Genomic DNA, 20153 nt, shown 5'->3' on the forward strand with positions numbered 1-20153 from the left:
AAATTAGAAAGCCTGTATTGTATGATCAGTTTTTATTAGCAGCGCCATTTTTCTGACCCCATGCTGCGGGCGCACCCAACCCAGGGGTTCGATGTTTACAAACATTGAAGGGGTCTATTTTCCAACCCATACAGCAAAAATATATTTTTCTTGGCCAAAATATAAAGGTTTGTATAAAAAGTATTTATAAAATATAAAATTATATATGTAAATGTACATATATTTTGCGGTTGAAAATATGTTTCATTTTAACCTTTTCAAACATGCACTGTAAAAAAAAATGCAGTATGAAGTTAAAACAACATGGTTTTGCAAGTCAATTCAACATTCTATTTTAGGTTTTGGCTTGTGATAAGTTGATATTAATTATAAAAGCAAGTTGAAATTGTTTAACTTAATTTTTTTTAACTTAAAGTAAGACAAGAATATGTGTTGATTTGACAAACATGCTGTGTTTATTGTTGTTTGTATGTTTGTAGCATACAAAGTTTTATATTTTAATGTTAATATCAATGCTTTAAAATATCTTTCAAAATATAAAAAATGGGCAAAAATATATTGGTTAAAAATACATTTGTGTTAACATATTTAAAAATTTCAGTACATATATTTTTTTGCAATTTTTTGTAAAATTTGAAATATATTTGAAACTATATTTTTCTGCCATATGGGGGAGTTAGTGAGTTGGAGCCACCACTAACTTCCTCATTGTCAGCAGATGACTTTGCAAACTTTATCACAAACAAAACATCATCCATCAGCACAACAAACCTCCAAACAAACATATCAACCCTCACATCCAACATTGAAGTCTCTTTACTAAACCTCTCTCCAGCCACCCCTCCATCTGCCCCCATACAGCAATATATATATATATATATATATATATATATATATATATATATATATATATATATATATATATATATATATATATATATTTATATAAAATATAATTTTAAAATATATTTCAAAATATATGTGCTGAAATATATCTTGAATTACATTTTAAAAATAAATATATTTTAAAGCATTTATATTTACATCCCATTAGAAGAGAAACTGTAAAGATACATTTGCAGTTGTTGGTCCTAGGCTATGTAATAGCCTGCCTCTCTCCTTGAGATCTTTATCCTCTGAATGTGAGTTCAAACATAAACTAAACTTGTATCTTTTGGAGCAAGCATTTTCTTCAATTTCATTTTATCCATGTCTTTTCTACATTCTGAATGTTTTATGTATTTTATCTATCTTTTTGCCTTATGCTTTGTGAAGCACAGTGGTCAACGTCTGTTGTGTTTACTTGTGCTATTTAAATAAAGGAAGAAGAAGAAGTAAACATAAAACGTTTGAAAAGGTTCAAATTAAATATATTTTCAAGTGCAAAATGTACTAAATATATTTTAAACATACTTATACATTTTATACTTTATACATTTGATACAAACTTATATATTTTGGCCAGAAATATATATATATATGTATGTAGTTTGGGTTGTACAAATAAAAATGTATTTGTTGTCCCTAAAATAAACTAAATAAATGTAATTATATAAATAGGTTCAAACTAAATATATTTAAATAAGCTTTAGTTTCTACAAAATGTATTTAGCATATATATGTGACCAGTCACGGAAAGTAGGGACACAAGTCGGATCCGGGGCATTTTGAGTTATTCATATTTTCTGAAAGTGCAGATTCTAAGCTTTCCAACGATGTGTAACACATGGAAATCTGATAAGATTTGGAGAAGTTGTGGCCATTTGAATGTAACACATTCAAGAAAGAGAATGCTGAGAAATTTGAGAAAGAAAAAAGTTAACACTTTCCCTTTTCCCTGGCTGGAGAGACAATAGGGCTCATTTACATCTCATTTAGCTAAGCCATACCCCCTGTAAAGCCGTTTTGAGATACAGCTGTTCTAGCAGCATATGTAGTATTTTATTACAGAAGTCCGAAATGACAAAATGCAAAAATAAACAGGACTTTTAACGTTACCTTTGTGGGGATCACAAGTCGAATACAGTCTGTTTCAGATGTGTGAATCATCCAATGATTTTTGTCCACAGATGCGTATAATCCGTGAAATATAGATATATAGTCTATTTCGCATGAACTTCTGGTAATACAATATAATATACAATCGGAGGACTATTTACATCGTAACATGTAAGGGTATATCAGATTACACTCCGGTATTTACGTTCCGTTAAACACATGAACCCGCCTTCAAAGTTTGTATTTAAAATAATAATAGATAATCCAAAAACAGCACCGTCGAAAACGTGAAGTCCTTAAGAGATGTTACCAATCGCTCGCTCGTTCCTCCATCAGCCAATGACTTCATGGAAATATTGATAGACAAAACATGTAGCCAATTATATAAAGAATACAACGATCTCTGTGTAACTTCTGTGTGTTTGGACAAATAACAGTCAGCCGCATCGTACGTCAGTCACGTCACAGACTTTATGGGGCGCCGCAGTCGGATGACGTCAAAGTACCGCGAGAGCGAGTCGAAATTAAACTACTCCGTAAGATTTCTTAAAGAGCTCTCGCGGTACTTTGACGTCATCCGACTGCGGCGCCCCATAAAGTCAGTGATGCGACTGACTGTTATTTGTTCCGCCCCAGCTTCTTTTATATTTCTTTTGTTTTGTGCGCCCGAGCTTCATTTACAGTCTGGGGAGACGCACGCTATAAGTTTGAAAAAAAAAAAAAAAATTTAAACAAAACTAAGCAAACATGTCTAAGGGACAGAGCAGCCACGTCACTACAGTCACGTGACTTCACGCTCGAGCCGGAAGAGAAGACAATGCTGAATAAAGTCGTAATTCTTGCTATTTTTGGACCAAACTGTATTTTCGATGCTTCAAAACAATTTTACTGACCCACTGATGTCACATGGGCTACTTTGATAATGTTTTTATTACCTTTCTGGACATGGAAACCGTACATAGATTTTCAATGGAGGACACAGAAAGCTCTCGGACTAAATCTAATGTTAAAACATCTTAAACTGTGTCCCGAAGATGAACGGAGGTCTTCCGAGTTTAGAACGACATAAGGGTAAGTTATTAATTACATTATTTTCAGTTTTGGGCGAAATATCCTTATTCAGTATTCACGCTGTTCCCTTTGGGGGCGGAGGCGAAAACACAAGTTTATCCAGTATGTAAATATACACACAGACAATGACGCCCCCCCGCTGCACGCTAGAATCTCCGGAAAAACAAGCCTATTTTAACCGCAAAATGTACGCTTTTAAATATACATAAACTGCTATCTCAAACATGGAGAGGCTTCTTCGTGATCTCAACTAACAGATTCTGCAATAAAGCGAAAATCTCAAATTTTGAAAAAAAAAACTTTGTTTCTCATTTTCTCGAAACTTGTGCTGCCGACTTGTGTCCCTGGTTTCCGTGACGGGTCACATATTTTTTTAAAATATTTTTGTCCCGAGAAATTACTTTTTTTTGCCATATGGGCCCCCTCAATCCAATCACCTCCCATCTCTTACAGCCCAAACACATATCATCAACACCTCCCTGCTCACCGACACCTTTCCATTCACTTTTAACCCTACAGGTCCACAACCACACTAAACCTTTCTCTCACAGACAGTTACAGACCCATCACACTCCTCTCATTTATTGCGAAATCACTTGAAAGGGCTGTATTCAACCAGGTATTATCAAGATGAGAAGATGTTTGTAGATTAATTGATTATCAAATATATGACCATTTTTCACAACTGTAAATTTGTGCCTTTTATCAACACATCATTCAATTTGAATGTCTGATGAATTCGAATTCCAACAAAAGCAGATCTGAAGGAATGTTGTGATTAGAAATCAACATTATTTTATCAAATAGTCATTTATTAACTGTTCCTAAAAAACATGGATGGTGACATTTGAATGTTGATTTAGTGTTTTGTTGTAATTATGCTGGACCAAAAAATGAAGAAAACCTCTTTTGTAACTTTTTAATTTTCCAGTGACATCCCAGAGCGTGGAAGGTTAAGACTTTATAGTGAGGATGAATTAATCTGCTCTCTCATAAAATAAAACTTTTATGCAATCAGTTGTTATACAGTTTACCACACCTTTGGCTCGTACATAAACACGAACAAACTTGAATGTGATGTTTATTTCCTGAAGAATGAGTTTGCATACTAATGACCATGCAAAGAAGTTTTCATTAGCAAACAGTGTGATGATGTGAACATGGATAGACTCCAGAGTTTCAGACTACACCACTGTGAACATCTGCATATGATGACAATGTTTTGAGGCAGGATTTATTCATCATCATCGTCGTCGTCATCATCGTCGTCGTCATCATCATCGTCGTCGTCATCATCGTCGTCGTCGTCATCATCGTCGTCGTCATCATCGTCGTCGTTGTCGTCATCATCGTCATCATTGTCGTCATCGTCATCATCATCGTTGTCATCGTCATCATCGTCGTCATCATCATCATCGTCGTCATCATCATCATTGTCATCATCATCAGGGTGGATTCTGCCTGCCATCACTTCTTCGATCCAGGTGTCCAACTCCTCTGCTGTGGGCATGTCCTCTTCATCATCCATGTCCATCCACACACTGTCAGCCTGACATACAGACAAACAGAATGAAGGACAGATGGTCAGAAGAATCTTAACATCACCTTTGGTCTGCTCACTCTACATCTGTACTGACACTGTCAGCATCCTCCACGTCCACCACACCGATCTGAGGAGATGACAGGTCAATGCCAAAGGTATTCTCCCAGTATGGCACCAGCAGCAGGGGGCACAAATGGGTCAAAGGTCAGAGTTAGGATCAGAATGCTTTATGCATTATAAATGCATTAATAACGCTTTATAAATAAAGTCTCAGATTTATTTGTGTTTTTGAACTGTAAATGCATTTGCAAACTCTCGAAGCAGAGATGAAAGTAAGAATTCTCTAAAGAGTCATTGCAATGCATTTCTTTTGTAGCAAAGCTTTGTTTTTAGTAGTATTTACTGCAGAAGTCAAACCTGTTTGATATCCAATTTGACCATACTTGCAATGGTAAAGTGTCTCCTGTAGAGAGCAGCAGAGAGCTGAACACAACTCAATATAACCTTTATCATCAATCTTTAAAGGGGACATTCCAGAAGACGTTTTTAAGATATTAAATAAATCTTTGATGTCCCCAGAGTACATATGTGAAGTTTTAGCTCAAAATACCATATAGGTAATTTATTGTGGCATGTTAAAATAGGCAATTTATGGGGCTGAGCAAAAATGCACCGTTTTTGTGTGTATCCCTTTAAATCCAAACGAGCTGCTCAGGTGGGCGGAGTCTCAAGCGCTCCCGCTGTAGAGCTGACAGAACATCGAGGGAGATTCTCTCACGAAAGAAGTTTGTGAGCGATGTTAAGCATTATAAATATGAACAAGTTTAAAAAGTCAATTATCTGTTTTATGCATACTAAATACATGTTTATCAGTAGATGGGGAACATTGTGGAATAAAAATAAAGACTTAAGGTCTCATGTTGCCCTTGTTTTAAACAGGCATAATGAGTTTCAGCATGTTACAATAAAATACACGTCCACAAACACTCAGAAGTTTACTTTTTGACCAAACCACACGAGCACATTTAAATGATCTGTAATAAAACAACACGTTTAATGCTTAAACTTTAGAGAAACAGATCAAATTACATGTTTAAGTTTATTGTGCACACATATTGAACACATTCGCGTTTCTGTCAGTCTCTCATCTATTTTGTAACTCCTCATTCATTTGAAACTTCAGAGAAACCTTAAACAACATATTTACTTATTGTGTATGATAGTGAATACGCGTTGTTCTCTCACTCTGTCTCATGCAGTGCATTAATCCTCGTGTTCATTCATATAAACTTCAGAGAAACATATTAAACAACATAACTTGCTTGAAAGCGAACCGTCGCGTTGCTCTCTCTCTCTCTCGTTCGTTCGCTCACTCGCTCTCTCTCTCTTGCACTAAGGTAACGTTAATCCTTTAGAACGTTGATTCAATCTTTAGAAAGATTATTAAAACTACAAGTTATAAGATTGTAGGCTCCTGTTTGTGTTTGATGGAATACAAACGCGTCGTGCTGTCAGTCATTCTTTCTCTCTGTCTATCGCACTCGTGAGGCCGTTCATGGTTGGATAGCGCAGTTGAAGGGGCGGTATCATTATAATTGGAGCCCTTACCTACGTCATGGGGGGAGCGAAATCCGCATGACCTATTTATTCACATGCTTGCAGAGAGAGCCTTACCAAAACAAAGTTACAGGGTTGCTATTTTTCATGTTTTCTGGGTTGGTAGAAGCACTGGGGACCCGATTATAGCACTTAAACATGGAAAAAGTCTGATTTTCATGGAATGTCCCCTTTAACTATAGTCTATATTTCTGGGACTGTTGTTGTCATTAAATAAACATTAAGGGGTGGTTTCCCGGCCAGGGTTTATCCTAGTCCCAGCCTTCATTTAAAAACTCCTTGTACTGACATATTTGATCATATATTAGTGCCATTGTTTTGTCTCAAGATGCACACCAGTAATGTTTTTTTTTTACGGTATGTTTGTAAAAAATACTTAAATGCCCTAAAATATCTAAGACCTAATCCTGGATTAATCTAAACCCTGTCTGGGAAACCGCCCCATAAAAGCCTTATACCACATGGTTGTTTAATGCTTTATTCTTATTGGTTGAGAATTGTTCCTCAGGTGTTGATTATTTTTCAATGAGCAATGTCTAGAGTGAACCGTGGTATAAGGGGAATAATTGACTCCGGTCCTTTGAATTATCTGCTTCACGTCGTGCCACATTATACCACCTTAGGTGTGTATTATTTTCGAATAATTCAACGGCCCGTCATTAATTATTCCTTACATGTGTTATACTATTTATAGTAAGGCTACTACAGTATTTAAACACTAAATATATTCAGTCTCTGTTATTTAAAGCTCATTTTTGAACCCAGGATAAAAACCCAAGGTGATTAAGCTCATACCAGCGGGAAGTCGTCTGGATCGATCCAGATGATGCTTAAGTGAGGGTTGTCCGTGTTGTCTTGAGCCACTTCTTTTAGGATTTCCAGGAACTCATAACCGTCTGTAACAAGACAACGATCAAAGATGAAGATCTGGCGGCAAAACCTGGTTTGACCATTTAAGGATTCTGCAGTGTTTACCAGGATCAGACTCTTCGGCAAAGGCGACAATGTGCTGTCCATTAATGTCATCTTCCTATAGAGGACAGAAATGAAAGAGCTACTGAGGGTTTTGATAATGGTGATAAGATCGAAAGTATACAAAGAGAGAACGGTCATTCATACAGTATATCAACCCTTAAAGGGGTCATATTATGAGATTTTAAAATATAAAAAATAAGCCTTCGGTGTCCCCAGAGTATGTATGTGAAGTTTTAGCTCAAAATATCATATAAATAATTTATTATAGCATATTAAAATTGCCACTTTGTAGGTGCGAGCAAAAATTTGCAGTTTTTGGGTGTTCCATTTATAATGCAAATGAGCTGATGCAAACACTGATCCCCATAATAGTGGTTTGTTGAAATTAAAACTCACTTGTGCTGTCAATTTATTTTCCTTTCTTTCTTTCTCTCTGAACTAAATGGCAGTGCGGTGGTTGGATAGTGCAGATTAAGGGATGGTATTGTTATAATAAGACTCGCTACCTACATCACAAAACAGGCGAAATATGAATTACCTAATTTTTTGATCTAACAAAGTTACTGGGTTGTTCTTTTTCACGTTGTCACGATAGAAGCACTGGGGACCTAATTACGGCACTTAAACATAAAGTCAGATTTTCATGATATGACCCCTTTAAGAATACTTGAATAATGTTTTAAGCTCAACTCTATGTGTTATACTATATACAGGTATGTACAGGCAATACAGTATTTGAAATGCACAAATCAGCATCCATGTAGTCTTTATTTAACCATTATTCAGTGTACTGATGTAAAAACACAGTAGCTTATTGTAAATAGTTACAGTAAGTCTTACAGTAATTGTTAAGAGGGTATAGTACGTGTTTCTTATTTTTCTACTGATGAAGTTTTTGTCTTACCCAGATCTCATACATGCTGTGAGGCTCCATTTTTCTTAGAGTCGGACTGAAACCAAGAGGAAAACAATCAGTCACATTGAGTAAAGGATTATTTTCCTTCCAGACAGCAGTCGACTCTGGGCTGGAGCTGCTGGAGTCATCTGCTTTCTCTTTGGTTGTCGTTTTGTGTTTTTTTTCTTGTTATGTATCCCAAACTCACCGGTGGTGTTGCTCGATGTAGCTGACAATGTCATTTTCTTTGTAAGGACTGCCGGGGATGGTGATAGGGTCTTTCATGAAAGGTTCAAAGAAATCCACTTCGTTCAGCTTCAGGTTTAATTTTTTAGCAATCTGGACACAGTGAGAGAAAGCATCAAAGCAAATAAATAAGCGTCCATTATTATAAGGGCCTAATTCAACGATTTTTGAAACTACACATATACTCAGTCATTTATATTCATGACAAATTACATTGTTGACAGTGAATAAATGAGGTGTGTAAAAAATGTGTAAATCTTTGGCTCGAAGGTGGCAAAGAACTTGATGAAAGGATGAAATTCCTCCGCTGCATCGTCATACTCAATAAAGTCTGAGAAATAAAGTATAAGGAGAACATAATGGTTTAGATGTTGTGTTACAATAAAATGACGACTAAACATTGATCATAATGTCATTTATCTCCATAAGCTCTTGAAATGTTGTTTATCGTTCAGGTGTACTTTCATACTGTACTAATGTGGAGATCTTGCACTCTTGAAGAAGCCCATCAGTTTAATGCCATCATCGATATTATGAAACCCTTTGAGCTCTCTCTCATTATAGATGATTTCCACAGGTTCCTCAATGACCTGAGAGGGAAACCATTAAATTATTAATCCATTACCTAAAGTGTTAACAACAATCATGATCAATAATAATCACTGACATCATAGAGGAATTCCACAAGAGTGTCGGCTGCCAGTTCTCCATCATACTCCACGATCTCATTGTCAGCAAATATGTAGATGCTGTCCACCTCATCCAGACCTGCCCAAAAACAAGTACTTCATACTTTAATGTGTGAACATGTCAGATATTATATCCAGATATTATAAAAGCTTCAGCAAAGTGCAATGAACCAAGCAGTAGTGTTGTTGTCCTGCGCACAGCTATTAAAGTCCAAGAATTGTTTCTAAACCCATTGTAAATGTTTGAAACACATTACAAAGACTATGAACTAAAGGTCTTCTTGAGTCCAAAGAAATGTACCCATAATGACACAAATCACTTTTTTTTTAAGAAACACCCAAGACGAGACAAACCCGAGAAACCATCCTGACCCAATGGCAATATTTTTTAACCTGACTACACCCGAATGTATATGGCATTGACTTATGTGCAGTCTGCAGCCCGGCATGCACCAGTCAGACAGAAAGAAACCCTGGCCTCGCAACCAATTTGGCCCACTGCTCCATTAATTTTCATTTGTTGTTTGATGAATGCACCAGCAGGGTCTCAGGTCGGACCTCATATTTTCGGTCTAAGTGGATGTGAAGACCTCTACTGTGAACACCGGTAAACAGTTTTTCCACATTTCCACAATCATTTTAATTTGGCTTGTTGTTAATATCACATTTTTCTGTGTTGTCACAAACTGCAAACACATTTAATATTGGACTTTAAATCTCATTCACACTTCCACATATACTCAGTCACAACACTTATAAGAACCAACTGTGTTGGATATTAAAGTTACTAAATACATTACATTCATTTGCTACAGAACTGGTTTAAACAAGTTTTTGGAAGATTTTGAATGATGTTTACCCAGATTCTTAGCAACAGCAGCATCTTTCTTCGAGTCCACCAGGGCAAATCCAATGTCTTCTTCTTGGTAATCATCGAGCACCTGGGCGGCGAGCTGAATGAACAGAAAGGGTTAATTTTTTGTACTGTACTGTACATGTGTGATTTAAGTCTCACATAGGGCCATTTAGCACTGCAGTCAAACCAACCTAATGAATCCAAGAGACTCATTTCTTTTCAAACCCAAGACCAAAGAGCAAACAGCCACCAGCTGCTGACCTTACACTTTATAAATCTGTGTGATATAGAAGCTAAAGACGATATGATAGATCTGACCAATGAAAGAGCCTGTTCGAGGTGGAGGGGAAGGTCTTAAGATATGACAACAGGCGGACTGGAAGCAACCAAAACATTGAATGGACAACCACACAGACACAACAATGCAATAAATCCACACTGTCATCTCTGAATGTTTAAATGCACACAGGTACATGCCTGCAGTTTTGGCAGCGTATATAAACACTAATGCAGAATTCAGCACATAAGATAGATATGAACAAGTAAACATGACTAGTTTCATGCTGTTTTTTGCGTTCCACAGACAGAAAAGTCATACAAAGACAGATGTTTGATTTCTGGGAATATTACTTCTTTACTGGCACTGACTACAATAATTCTGAACAGTGCCGAATCTGTGCCGGATCCGTGCCGAAATCGGCAGCTCCAGTGCGGATCCGCACTGGAGCTGCCGATTTCGGCACGGATCCGGCCTAGAGCCGACTGCTGTCTAGGAGCTTTCTAGTGATTTACAGCAAAGCAGATCAGCTTCATTCCATGGATTTAGTCATTGCATCATCAGAGTTTATTCCTGTAGCATTCAGAAACAACGATGAAGAAGCACATAAGACGGGTTAATATTTGCAGCTCACTGGACACGTGTGACGTTCATTTCTGCCTCACAATCCTGTAAAAACTCACTGAGACGGCTCTCACCGGCGGCCACATCCAACACGTCTAAAGAAGCATCATTCATTCTCTCCAGTTCTTACAAGTGTTTGTCATTAAAGGGCTTTAGAGCAGACATTGAGCAGCCCTAGAGAGGGAGGAAGGATGCTGCTCAGATCTTTTGGATAAAGCTTTAGTGAAAAGCCTCAAAACAAAACAAAAACAAACTGTCATTTGAGACGACTCTTTCGAGGGCCTACCTGGTAGGTGAGAGCAGCGGGACTTGTTAGCAACTGCAGAAAGAGGTTCACTTATCAGTGTGCAGTATTACACGGGGAAAGAATAAAATAAATCTGAACTTCACACAGATATACTCAGTTTCTTCTGAAACCCCTTTGAATGAATGCGATCTTAAAACTTATTTGCGTATACCAAACAACAAAATGGCACAGGTTCACCAGTGGAAATGGCAGATAGCAATCAACCATTGAAACAATGTTTAAAATTTGTTGATTTATCAGTGTTAATCCCAATCAATATAACATTTGCACCCTACATTAATATTAAACAAATATTGAGATTTTAATAAACCATCATTGTGGTGATCCGTGTTTGTTTTAGTTAAGCCATTGACTCTTGACCTTCGTTGTAGATGCTCAAACTGTTATTTGTGGATTTGCAGACACAGAATCAATTGATTAAGTGATAAAACTAAATTACTTTCAGGTGTCTTCTGTCAGGTAAATTAGTGAATGATTTGAAACAAATATTGAGATTTCAATAAACCAGCATTATGGTGATCAGTGTTTGCCCCAGTTGACTCTTGACCTTCGCTAAGTTAAATCTTTCTTTTATTTTTTCATTGTTTGTATGTGTTTAAGTAGAAACACGTGCATTGGAAAAGAAAGATGTGTTTTAAAGTTAAGTTGAAGATGTCAAGATGAGATGAAATTAAGTTATTTTACATGATGAGGTTGATCCTTTTTTTGAAACTAAATTACTTTCAGATGTCTTCTGTCAGGTGAATTAGTGAATGAATTGAAACAAATATTGAGATTTCAATAAACCAACATTATAGTGATCAGTTTTTTTTTGGTAAGCCATTGACTCTTGACCTTCGCTAAGTTAAATCTTTATTTTCTTTTTTCAGTGTTTGTATGTGTTTAAGTACAAACATGTGCATTGGAAAAGATAGATGTGTTTCAAAGTTAAGTTGAAGATGTCAAGATGAGATAAAATTCAGTTACTTTACATGATGTGGTTGATCTTTTGTGACTGTTATAATTATATGGTTTGTTAATCTACTCTGACGAAATGTACTTAAACAAATGTTTAGACATCATCACTCCTATTACAAATCTCAACAACGGTGAGATTCAGATAAATGCATGCATTGCAGAATGAAGCTTTCTTTTGTTAATCGTCACCATTAATGAGTTTCACAGACTAATTCATGATGTCAGAACTTGTATTAGTAGTTTAACTTTGTACTGTAAGTGTGTTTTTATGATTCTAAAAATAACAGATCTGACCTTCCAACTAGCACTCTAATATCATTTAATTTTTACACATTATTAACACAATACGAAATATTATTTAGGTAAATTTACAACATGTAAATTACTTGATCAAATTAGATCTTAGTTTTCTTTGCAATAGCAACTGTAGTTTAAAACACTGCTTCAACAGCCAAAGAAAACATTAAAACGCAAGAGATAAGGGCCCAACTAAAGCAAACACTGATCACCATAATGGTGGTTTGTTGAAATTTCAATATTTTCTCAATATTAATGGATGGTGCAAACGTGATATTAATTCAATGGGATTAAAATTGTGCTGTTCAGACTGAAGCGATCAAGAACAAAATAATAATATATATATATATAAAATAAATGTCAGACTCGCATCAAAAGGACATGAAGTGAAACAAGTGAGAATTGGGCAGTCATCGCCTAATGGCTAGAGAGTTGGGCTTGTAGATGCTCAAACTGTTTGTGGATTTGTAGACATAGAATCGATTGAGTAAGTGATAAAACTAAATTACTTTCAGGTGTCTTCTGTCAGGTGAATTAGTGAATGAATTGAAACAAATATTGAGATTTCAATAAACCGACATTATGGTGATCAGTGTTTGATTTAGTTGGATATTGACCTTGGCTAAGTTAAATCTTTATTTTCTTTTTTCATTGTTTGTATGTTTAAGTAGAAACATGTGCATTGGAAAAGAAAAATGTGTTTCAAAGTTGAGTTGAAGATGTCAAGATGAGATAAAATTTAGTTACTTTACATGATGAGGTTGATCCTTTTTTGAAACTAAATTACTTTCAGGTGTCTTCTGTCAGGTGAATTGGTGAATGAATTGAAACCAATGTTTTTGTTGAATGGGTCTATTGGATGAATCTAAAAACACCCAGCAGGTTGATATCACTGTGGTATAAATGTAAATTGTTATGTGTAATTATAAATGGTTATTCAAATGATATGCTCAGACACCTTTAAAATAATAAATGATTAAACTTTCTTTTTGTTTTTCTTTTCAAAGTACTTCTGCTCTTCATTTGCCGTGGCAGATTTAGATGTGAGAATATAACAGCTGAAGTGATTCAGCTATGATTAATAGCTGACAGCATGTGTTCAGATAGAGACAGGAGCTGTGTGAACTCATTTAACACCAAAACACGTTGACAGAAGCGTTGATGTTTAGTGCGAAATAACTGAATTTTAAAATTTAAATTATTTATTTTAGATGTTAAAACTCTGATTTTCATATCAACACCTTTTTCTTTCTCTTGTTTATGTAGTTCAGCATATGTACGGAGGTCTGACCTTTAGTACTGTTATCTATTAGGTTATCAAAGCAGAAAGCAATGAAGAAAATAATTTCTATTCACATCAGAGACGAAAGTCAATTATACCTTTGACATTTGGGTTCAGAGGTCACAGGATTTTATAAAAATAGAAGCATACACACATCAGTGTCATTCAATCTCTCTCTCACACACACACATACACATAGTAACATGAGTATACAGAAATTCAATGTCAAGATATGTGTTTGTGCTATTAGGGAATCGAACTCACAACCTTTGTGTCCCTAATGCATTGCTCTACCAATTGCGCTATACATGAACAAATATGCAATAACTATTTTTAATTGTAATTTAATTTAGAGAAATAAAAGGCAATGCAACAAATATTATCACAAACTATAAATATTTTACCATTTAAATTACAATTTTTTACAATAGAGGCATTTGGAAGTAGGCTTAATATTGTCACTATGCAGAAAAATTGGGAAATTTTATTAAAGCTAAACATAATTTATTTTGCTTTTTCCCCAAATCTCCCTCCCATTATAAATGTGACCTTCATTGTAAATGTCAAAACTGACACTTTGCATAAACCAGTGTCACTTTAACCAGCGCAATGCACCGCACAAATACAGAATCAAAACGTTAAAGGCCTGGTTTCACAGACAAGGCTTAGTTAAAGACAGGTTTGGGTTTTAGTTAAATTAGGACATTTAAGCATATTTAATAAACATGCCTTAGAAAAAGACGTTACTGGAGTGTTTATTGGGACAAATCAATGGCACTGGCTTATTTTAAGATCTGTGAGTGCAAGTTATTTTCAGTTAAGACAGCTGTTTTTAGTCTAGGCTTAAGGGGGAAGGGTTAAACTGAACACACAACATTTGATGTCAACAACAAACACACACAGAAGACTCTTCAATTCATAATTATGATCCTGATTATATGCTTATTTTTCTTTAGCATTGTTTTTTTCAGTGCCGTCCATGATCAGAACAGACCTGTGATAACAGCAGTACTGTACTTCACCTGACCTCTCGCTCACAGACGCTTTCATCGACAGCAAATCCAGAAAGACGACAACAAACAATGATATTCTGACTGCATCTTTCTGTTTCATAGCGATAAAGAGGAATTGAGCCTAATAAAATTGAGTCATGATGTTGAAATAGGAGCCAAAGGGCTATCAAAAAAGAATGATGCTTTTAATTTAAAAAGGCCTTTCGTTTAAAGTCTAATGCTCAGTGTTGTCATTTAAACACAGGGTTGAGCGTCTAAATACTCCTGGGAAATATGAAACAGTTACTTTGTGATCCCAGAGCTAATAGTGAGTATGAAAAGAATAACTCTAAACTCATGAAGAACAAGATCAAAGCTTTTACTCAACGGATCTTCGGTTTCTCTAAATGAATAGAATAAAACAGAACTAAAGTGTTGTGTGAATGGTTGAAACCGTGAGCACTTTTATGTGTGTAATGCCTCAAATGTAATATATAATGATGGAAGAGCATCTTCATGAAGCTTGCAGGATTACTCATTCGGAAAATCTGTGTTAAATTCATCCTGTGTTAGCTGCAGTCTGGATAAATCATTGAATCTGATAATAAGACAAATGAATTACCAATCAAAAAATGACAAACAGACTTTAACTTGTGTACAAACTTTACAAGCAGATGAGAATGTGTGCATCAGCAGCTGGCAGATTTTAACAAGGGCCAGCCAGGTGTTAACAGTTTTAATGATTTTGTCTTAAGACATATCAAATCAAATATAATCAAATAAAACATAATAAAAATGTAATGTACTTTTTATTTGTAGAGAGAGTGTGCACTTATGACCAGTCCAAACATTTTACTGGGAATCAAACTCATGATTTCATTTGCCAAAATGATGTCAAAGAAAAACTAGATTTGTTTCTAACTTATCAAACTTCTTTAAAAGAAATGAAAGGGCCATGATGCTGATGTGAAGTAGCTGTGCAAGGATTTATTTATGTCTGGAGAAAGGGCTTGTGCTGTGTGACCGGGTTTCAGCATTAATAACTGATGTGTGCTGCTGTAAAACACACAGAGATTATTATGTAAGACTGCACTGAATGTTCATGAAAAATTCACACAGCTAGTTTATATAGGGGCCATTCCACCAAATCTCTGCCATTTCTGTCTACAGGAAATGCAAGAACATTAACTCTTAAATACATTTTATTATTAAGCAAAGTGTCCTGCATGTTAATCTTTTGTGTGGGTCCATATCCCATCTTTGCTTTAAATGTTTTTTACAACTTGAAAAAGTCGTAATATTTTGAATAAAATGCACATTTTAGTCATATCCCCAGGATTTCACCACGTCCTCTTACCCAAGACGTTTCCCCTCTGAAAATCTAGGAATATTACACAAAACACATTTTTAAGAAGAAGTGACATCATCTGCATCTTCTGATGAACATGAGTCCTGTAACTTTCAGTCCTATTCCCAAATTGCCTCCATCCTCCATTAAGAAAACATGTTAAAAAATAAACTAGTTACCTGATATTGACCAATACTCATTTTGAAAAGTAAAATATTTGTGGTATTAGATTTAGTGTTAAAAAATGTAGTTCAATGTTGACGATGCGATGTCGGTGAAATGGCCCATAGATATGTTATATATATAATACCATTCTTGACAATCATGTCACTTTCCTGCACCATGCTCATGACAGATAGAAATCTGTTGTTATAAATAAAGTAAATTGAATATTTTTAAATCATGTACTTGAATGATATCATGATGAAATGCTAATGATTAAATAGAGGACTGGAACTCTTAAAGCTAGAAAAATAAAATAAACAGTTTTTTTTAAATAATTTTTTCACAAGTCCACCTTAATTCTTTTACTTTTTAGCTTGTGATGCTACAATATACGCAGCATTTGAATTATACTAAGCTTCCAATGAACGTTACAGTGAGGATTTTACTACTACTAACAGCTCTAGATTTGACCACCTTATGCATCTTTGAAGGGCATTCTTGAAAAACACAGCCATTTTTGTAATATTTTGAATTATACAGAAAAAACTAAAATATGATGTACATTGTGCCTGCAAGCAAAAATACAGCCGTATACACTAGCACCTAATCTTTAATTTGCCTGCACAGTCAGAAGAAAAGCATGTGTCCTCACGTTCAGCGTTATATTACGAATCGCTGATGTCTTCTTCTAACATGCCAGCTCAAGAGAAAATCCAGACAGCACAAAGCTAATGACATTTCAGCAGTGATGAGTCCCTGTGGTGACAGTGCTGTGATAGATGAATAGATTAACAGTACTGTACTGTGATTTCAGAACGATTCACATTCTGATGAAGAGGCAAATACACAATGAAGCTTTCTGTTTCAAAACCAGCCCAATGGCAAATCAAAACTATCCCAATGACCCTAACCTGAATACCAAAACTCATGCCACTCCCATTCCTACAGTCTATATTTTACAATCACTGTCATGCATCACACATCATTTCTTCTGTATAGTATAGTAGTACAGTCTGTTTCCACAAAGTCATTATATACCTTAAGATTAACAGCTAATAAACAAAAGCATTTTCAACAGCAGATGACTTCAGGCCAGACCCTCACCGAAGTCAGTAGCTCCAGGTTGGATCCAGCCCAGGGTCATCTGCTGACTGAGCAGGAAAATAACAACCTGTGGTGACACTTTAAAGGTAGCAACACTTACTATCACAACCATCGGGTGCAGATATTTAATTAGGGTAAAAAAACAATGTGTGGCTATATAAGACTTTTGGTTAGCAAACAACATGTCACTTTGAATGTGGATAAAAATCCAAATCACATAGGATATCTTTCCTCATTCTAAACAGAACCCAGAGCCCTATACCTGCCTTCATTGGGTATCAACTCTCTTTTGCTTGACCTCTGATGGTCTTCTGGGGTTAATACATACAGTACACCCATTTGGATCTTTCCAATTTACCTTACTATATCACCCCTTACACATTTTCCCATCATTTTTTTCACGCAACTGCAAAGCGAGTTCCTCCACCTCAAACTGCTTTTTGGCCATGCGGTCCACACCAATAGGTTTGTGGTAGTAGATCACCATGACGCTGTATTGCTTCATCACAAACTTGTAGTTTTTGTCCGTAAGTTGATGGACACGGTCCAGCCCATCATATTCGGGGACTTCAAGGCCCTTCTTGCCCCAACACAGATAGCCAAAGGACAGCAGTAACTCCACCAGCACCAAACCCCACTTCATGTTACCTAATTGTCCCACTTGACAGAGTTAAGAAATACTCGATTATACTTTGTTCCTAACTCCAGTCTAGACTATTAGGAACAAGGTCCAGTTCGTGTGCCCGCTACCCAGAGAGGAGCAGTACTTGATCTCCACATTCCCTGTTATGAAGATACAAGCACACGTTTGCAAGCTGGTGTCCTCTGGGGTGGGGGTGAAAGCTGGAGGTGGATTTAGCTCTGAACGTGGGGTTGGTCAGAATCCAGTATAGCTTATGTGAGACTCGGGTTGTATCCAGATCAAAGACGGTCAAAGAAGTCAAGATAATTGGTCATTTCTGGGTGTGAGAAAAATGCTGTAAATGGGTGGAGTCAAAAATGATAGTGATGACAAATAATAGAGCACCAAAGAGGCTGGTCAACAGGATTCCTGGCCATATTAAGTTCTGCAGGGCTTTGACCCTTACTAAAAATAATTGTTTGGACTGTGACAGCAAGATGGCAACCCTGGTGTATGTTGTCCATAGTAAAGCTGTCATAGCTGGAGTATCTAGTTTCACCCTGTTCAGCTGGCCAGCTAATACACCAGCTTATGCAGCAGGCAGGTCTTTGGAGACAGTTGAAGTAAATGTTTTCAGTTAGCACAGGAAAGCGATAAAACAAAGTGAGATAATGCCAATAATGCACTGCATAAAATCACTTACTGAGACTGTGTGTGTGTTTATGTGTGCATATCATAATGCTTTAAGCATAGATGCTTTAAAGGTGCCAAAGAATGCATTAAAATAATCTGTAAATTGTTCTCAGATATCTACATAGAAGGTTTGTGGCTTTATTAAGTGCATAAATGATCCAGAGACATTTTTACATGTCCATTTACAACCCTAGGATTTGCCTTTATAATGAAATGGTCTATAATGAAATGAATTTTGAGCTTTGCTCTGATTGTCTGATCAAAATCTGATCAAATTTTGAGGAATAATTAATTGTTTGGAGATTGTTAATGGACATTTCTGAGTTTTTAAGTTGTGTTTTTTTTCAGTTTGGACCTGCAAAACGTCATTGAAACGTCAATAGTAGAACTTCAGCCTAAACGCTAGCATATAGCGTTAACTAGCATATAGCATTAACTAGCATATAGCGCTAACTCAGCAGTCACAACTGTTTTTAGCATTGTAAAAACATTACATTTAATTTAATGTGTAATTTAATGTTGGGGGCATAGGCTACATCTCGACTGTAATGTCACAGTCGGTGTTATAAAAAAAACAGCACCTTTAATCTCTAAAAAAAATAATAGCCACAAAAAAATGATAGCCACAGAAAGATGGTGAGACAGTCAGGCCGTAACGGTAAGTTCACACGGGGAGTAAGCGTTAACGCTTCCCATTCACTTTCAATGGGTGACGTTATACGTTGTCGAACTGAATTGTGGATCCGTCTGCGCCGCGTCACTGTCGTTGCTCACGGCAGAAGTTGAACATTTCTCAACTTTTCAAGCTCCAACCTGTGCGTCAGCTAATCAGATCGCCTTATGCAAATAACCTTGGCAGAGTCAGCCAATTACATTTATGGAAGACCGGAGCATGTGTAGCCGCCACTGTGATTGGCTGTTGGCTACGCCTCAGACAAGCCTTCCGTCAAGCGTTAACGCTTTCGTCCCGTGTGAATGTACCGTAAGACAGTTTCTGATGCAGTGCTAAAGTTAATGAGATAATGAAGTGATGATTAAGACATAAATGGTGAACACCTGCTGGTCTTTCTGTGTCAAATCAACTTAATTTTTTGAAATGTTCCTGTCTCCAGCATCATATGTCCAAATTTCAGTCAAAACCGTTCTATTTCATCATAAACAATCTGAAAACAGGGCTTTAAGTGTAAAATACCGAACTTGTCCTTTAAGTAGTGCAATAAAACACAATAAAAACATAATAACATAATAATAAACACATTTTAAAAAAAATTTAAAAACAGTTATCACATTTTGCAAATGTCCCAAAATTGTATCAACCACTTGTAAATATCCAGGCTACCGTGAATGTGGTGAAAGCCAGTGTTACAGCACTACTTTTTCTGCAGATATTAAGCTGGCCAGCCAAACAGTTTTTTGTAGCTTAAAGAAATTCAACAGGGGATCATATTTCAGAGAGGTAAAAATGTTCTGCCATACTGTTCCCCAGTCCATGACACCCTCCTCTTGTTGACAATCTCTTGAACCAAGTGCGCTGTATAGCTGAACATTTAGTTGTAGCCTATAAGGCCTTTCTGTACATCCACAAGACCATGCAA

General features: G+C 36.2%; 1 protein-coding gene across 1 annotated transcript; it reads right to left on the bottom strand.

The window, feature by feature from the left end:
• Window positions 1–3974: 3974 nt before the first annotated feature.
• On the bottom strand, window positions 3975–18174 carry casq1b (calsequestrin 1b). Its single transcript, XM_073859206.1, has 11 exons — window positions 17650–18174; window positions 9894–9987; window positions 9013–9113; window positions 8823–8935; window positions 8600–8675; window positions 8308–8435; window positions 8109–8154; window positions 7205–7259; window positions 7025–7125; window positions 4716–4790; window positions 3975–4618 (listed from the first exon to the last, which is right to left on the bottom strand). Exons 1-11 carry the CDS (start codon window positions 17884–17886, stop codon window positions 4304–4306), a joined length of 1341 nt encoding a protein of 446 aa, XP_073715307.1. The 5' UTR covers window positions 17887–18174; the 3' UTR covers window positions 3975–4303.
• Between the last annotated feature and the right edge of the window lie 1979 nt (window positions 18175–20153).

This window comes from Misgurnus anguillicaudatus, chromosome 21, assembly GCF_027580225.2.
Source record: "Misgurnus anguillicaudatus chromosome 21, ASM2758022v2, whole genome shotgun sequence".
Taxonomy (NCBI): domain Eukaryota; kingdom Metazoa; phylum Chordata; class Actinopteri; order Cypriniformes; family Cobitidae; genus Misgurnus; species Misgurnus anguillicaudatus.

What these genes read in the sequence shown, in the direction of transcription:
- casq1b (XM_073859206.1), bottom strand. Translation starts at nt 17,886, where the DNA reads ATGAAGTGGGGTTTGGTGCTGGTGGAGTTACTGCTGTCCTTTGGCTAT. An exon ending in TGGAGGAACTCGCTTTGCAG is followed by an intron (nt 9,988 to 17,649) that starts TTGCGTGAAAAA and finishes CTGTTCATTCAG; the next exon opens with CTCGCCGCCCAGGTGCTCGA. An exon ending in CCACCTTCGAGCCAAAGATT is followed by an intron (nt 8,436 to 8,599) that starts TACACATTTTTT and finishes TGTGTCCAGATT; the next exon opens with GCTAAAAAATTAAACCTGAA.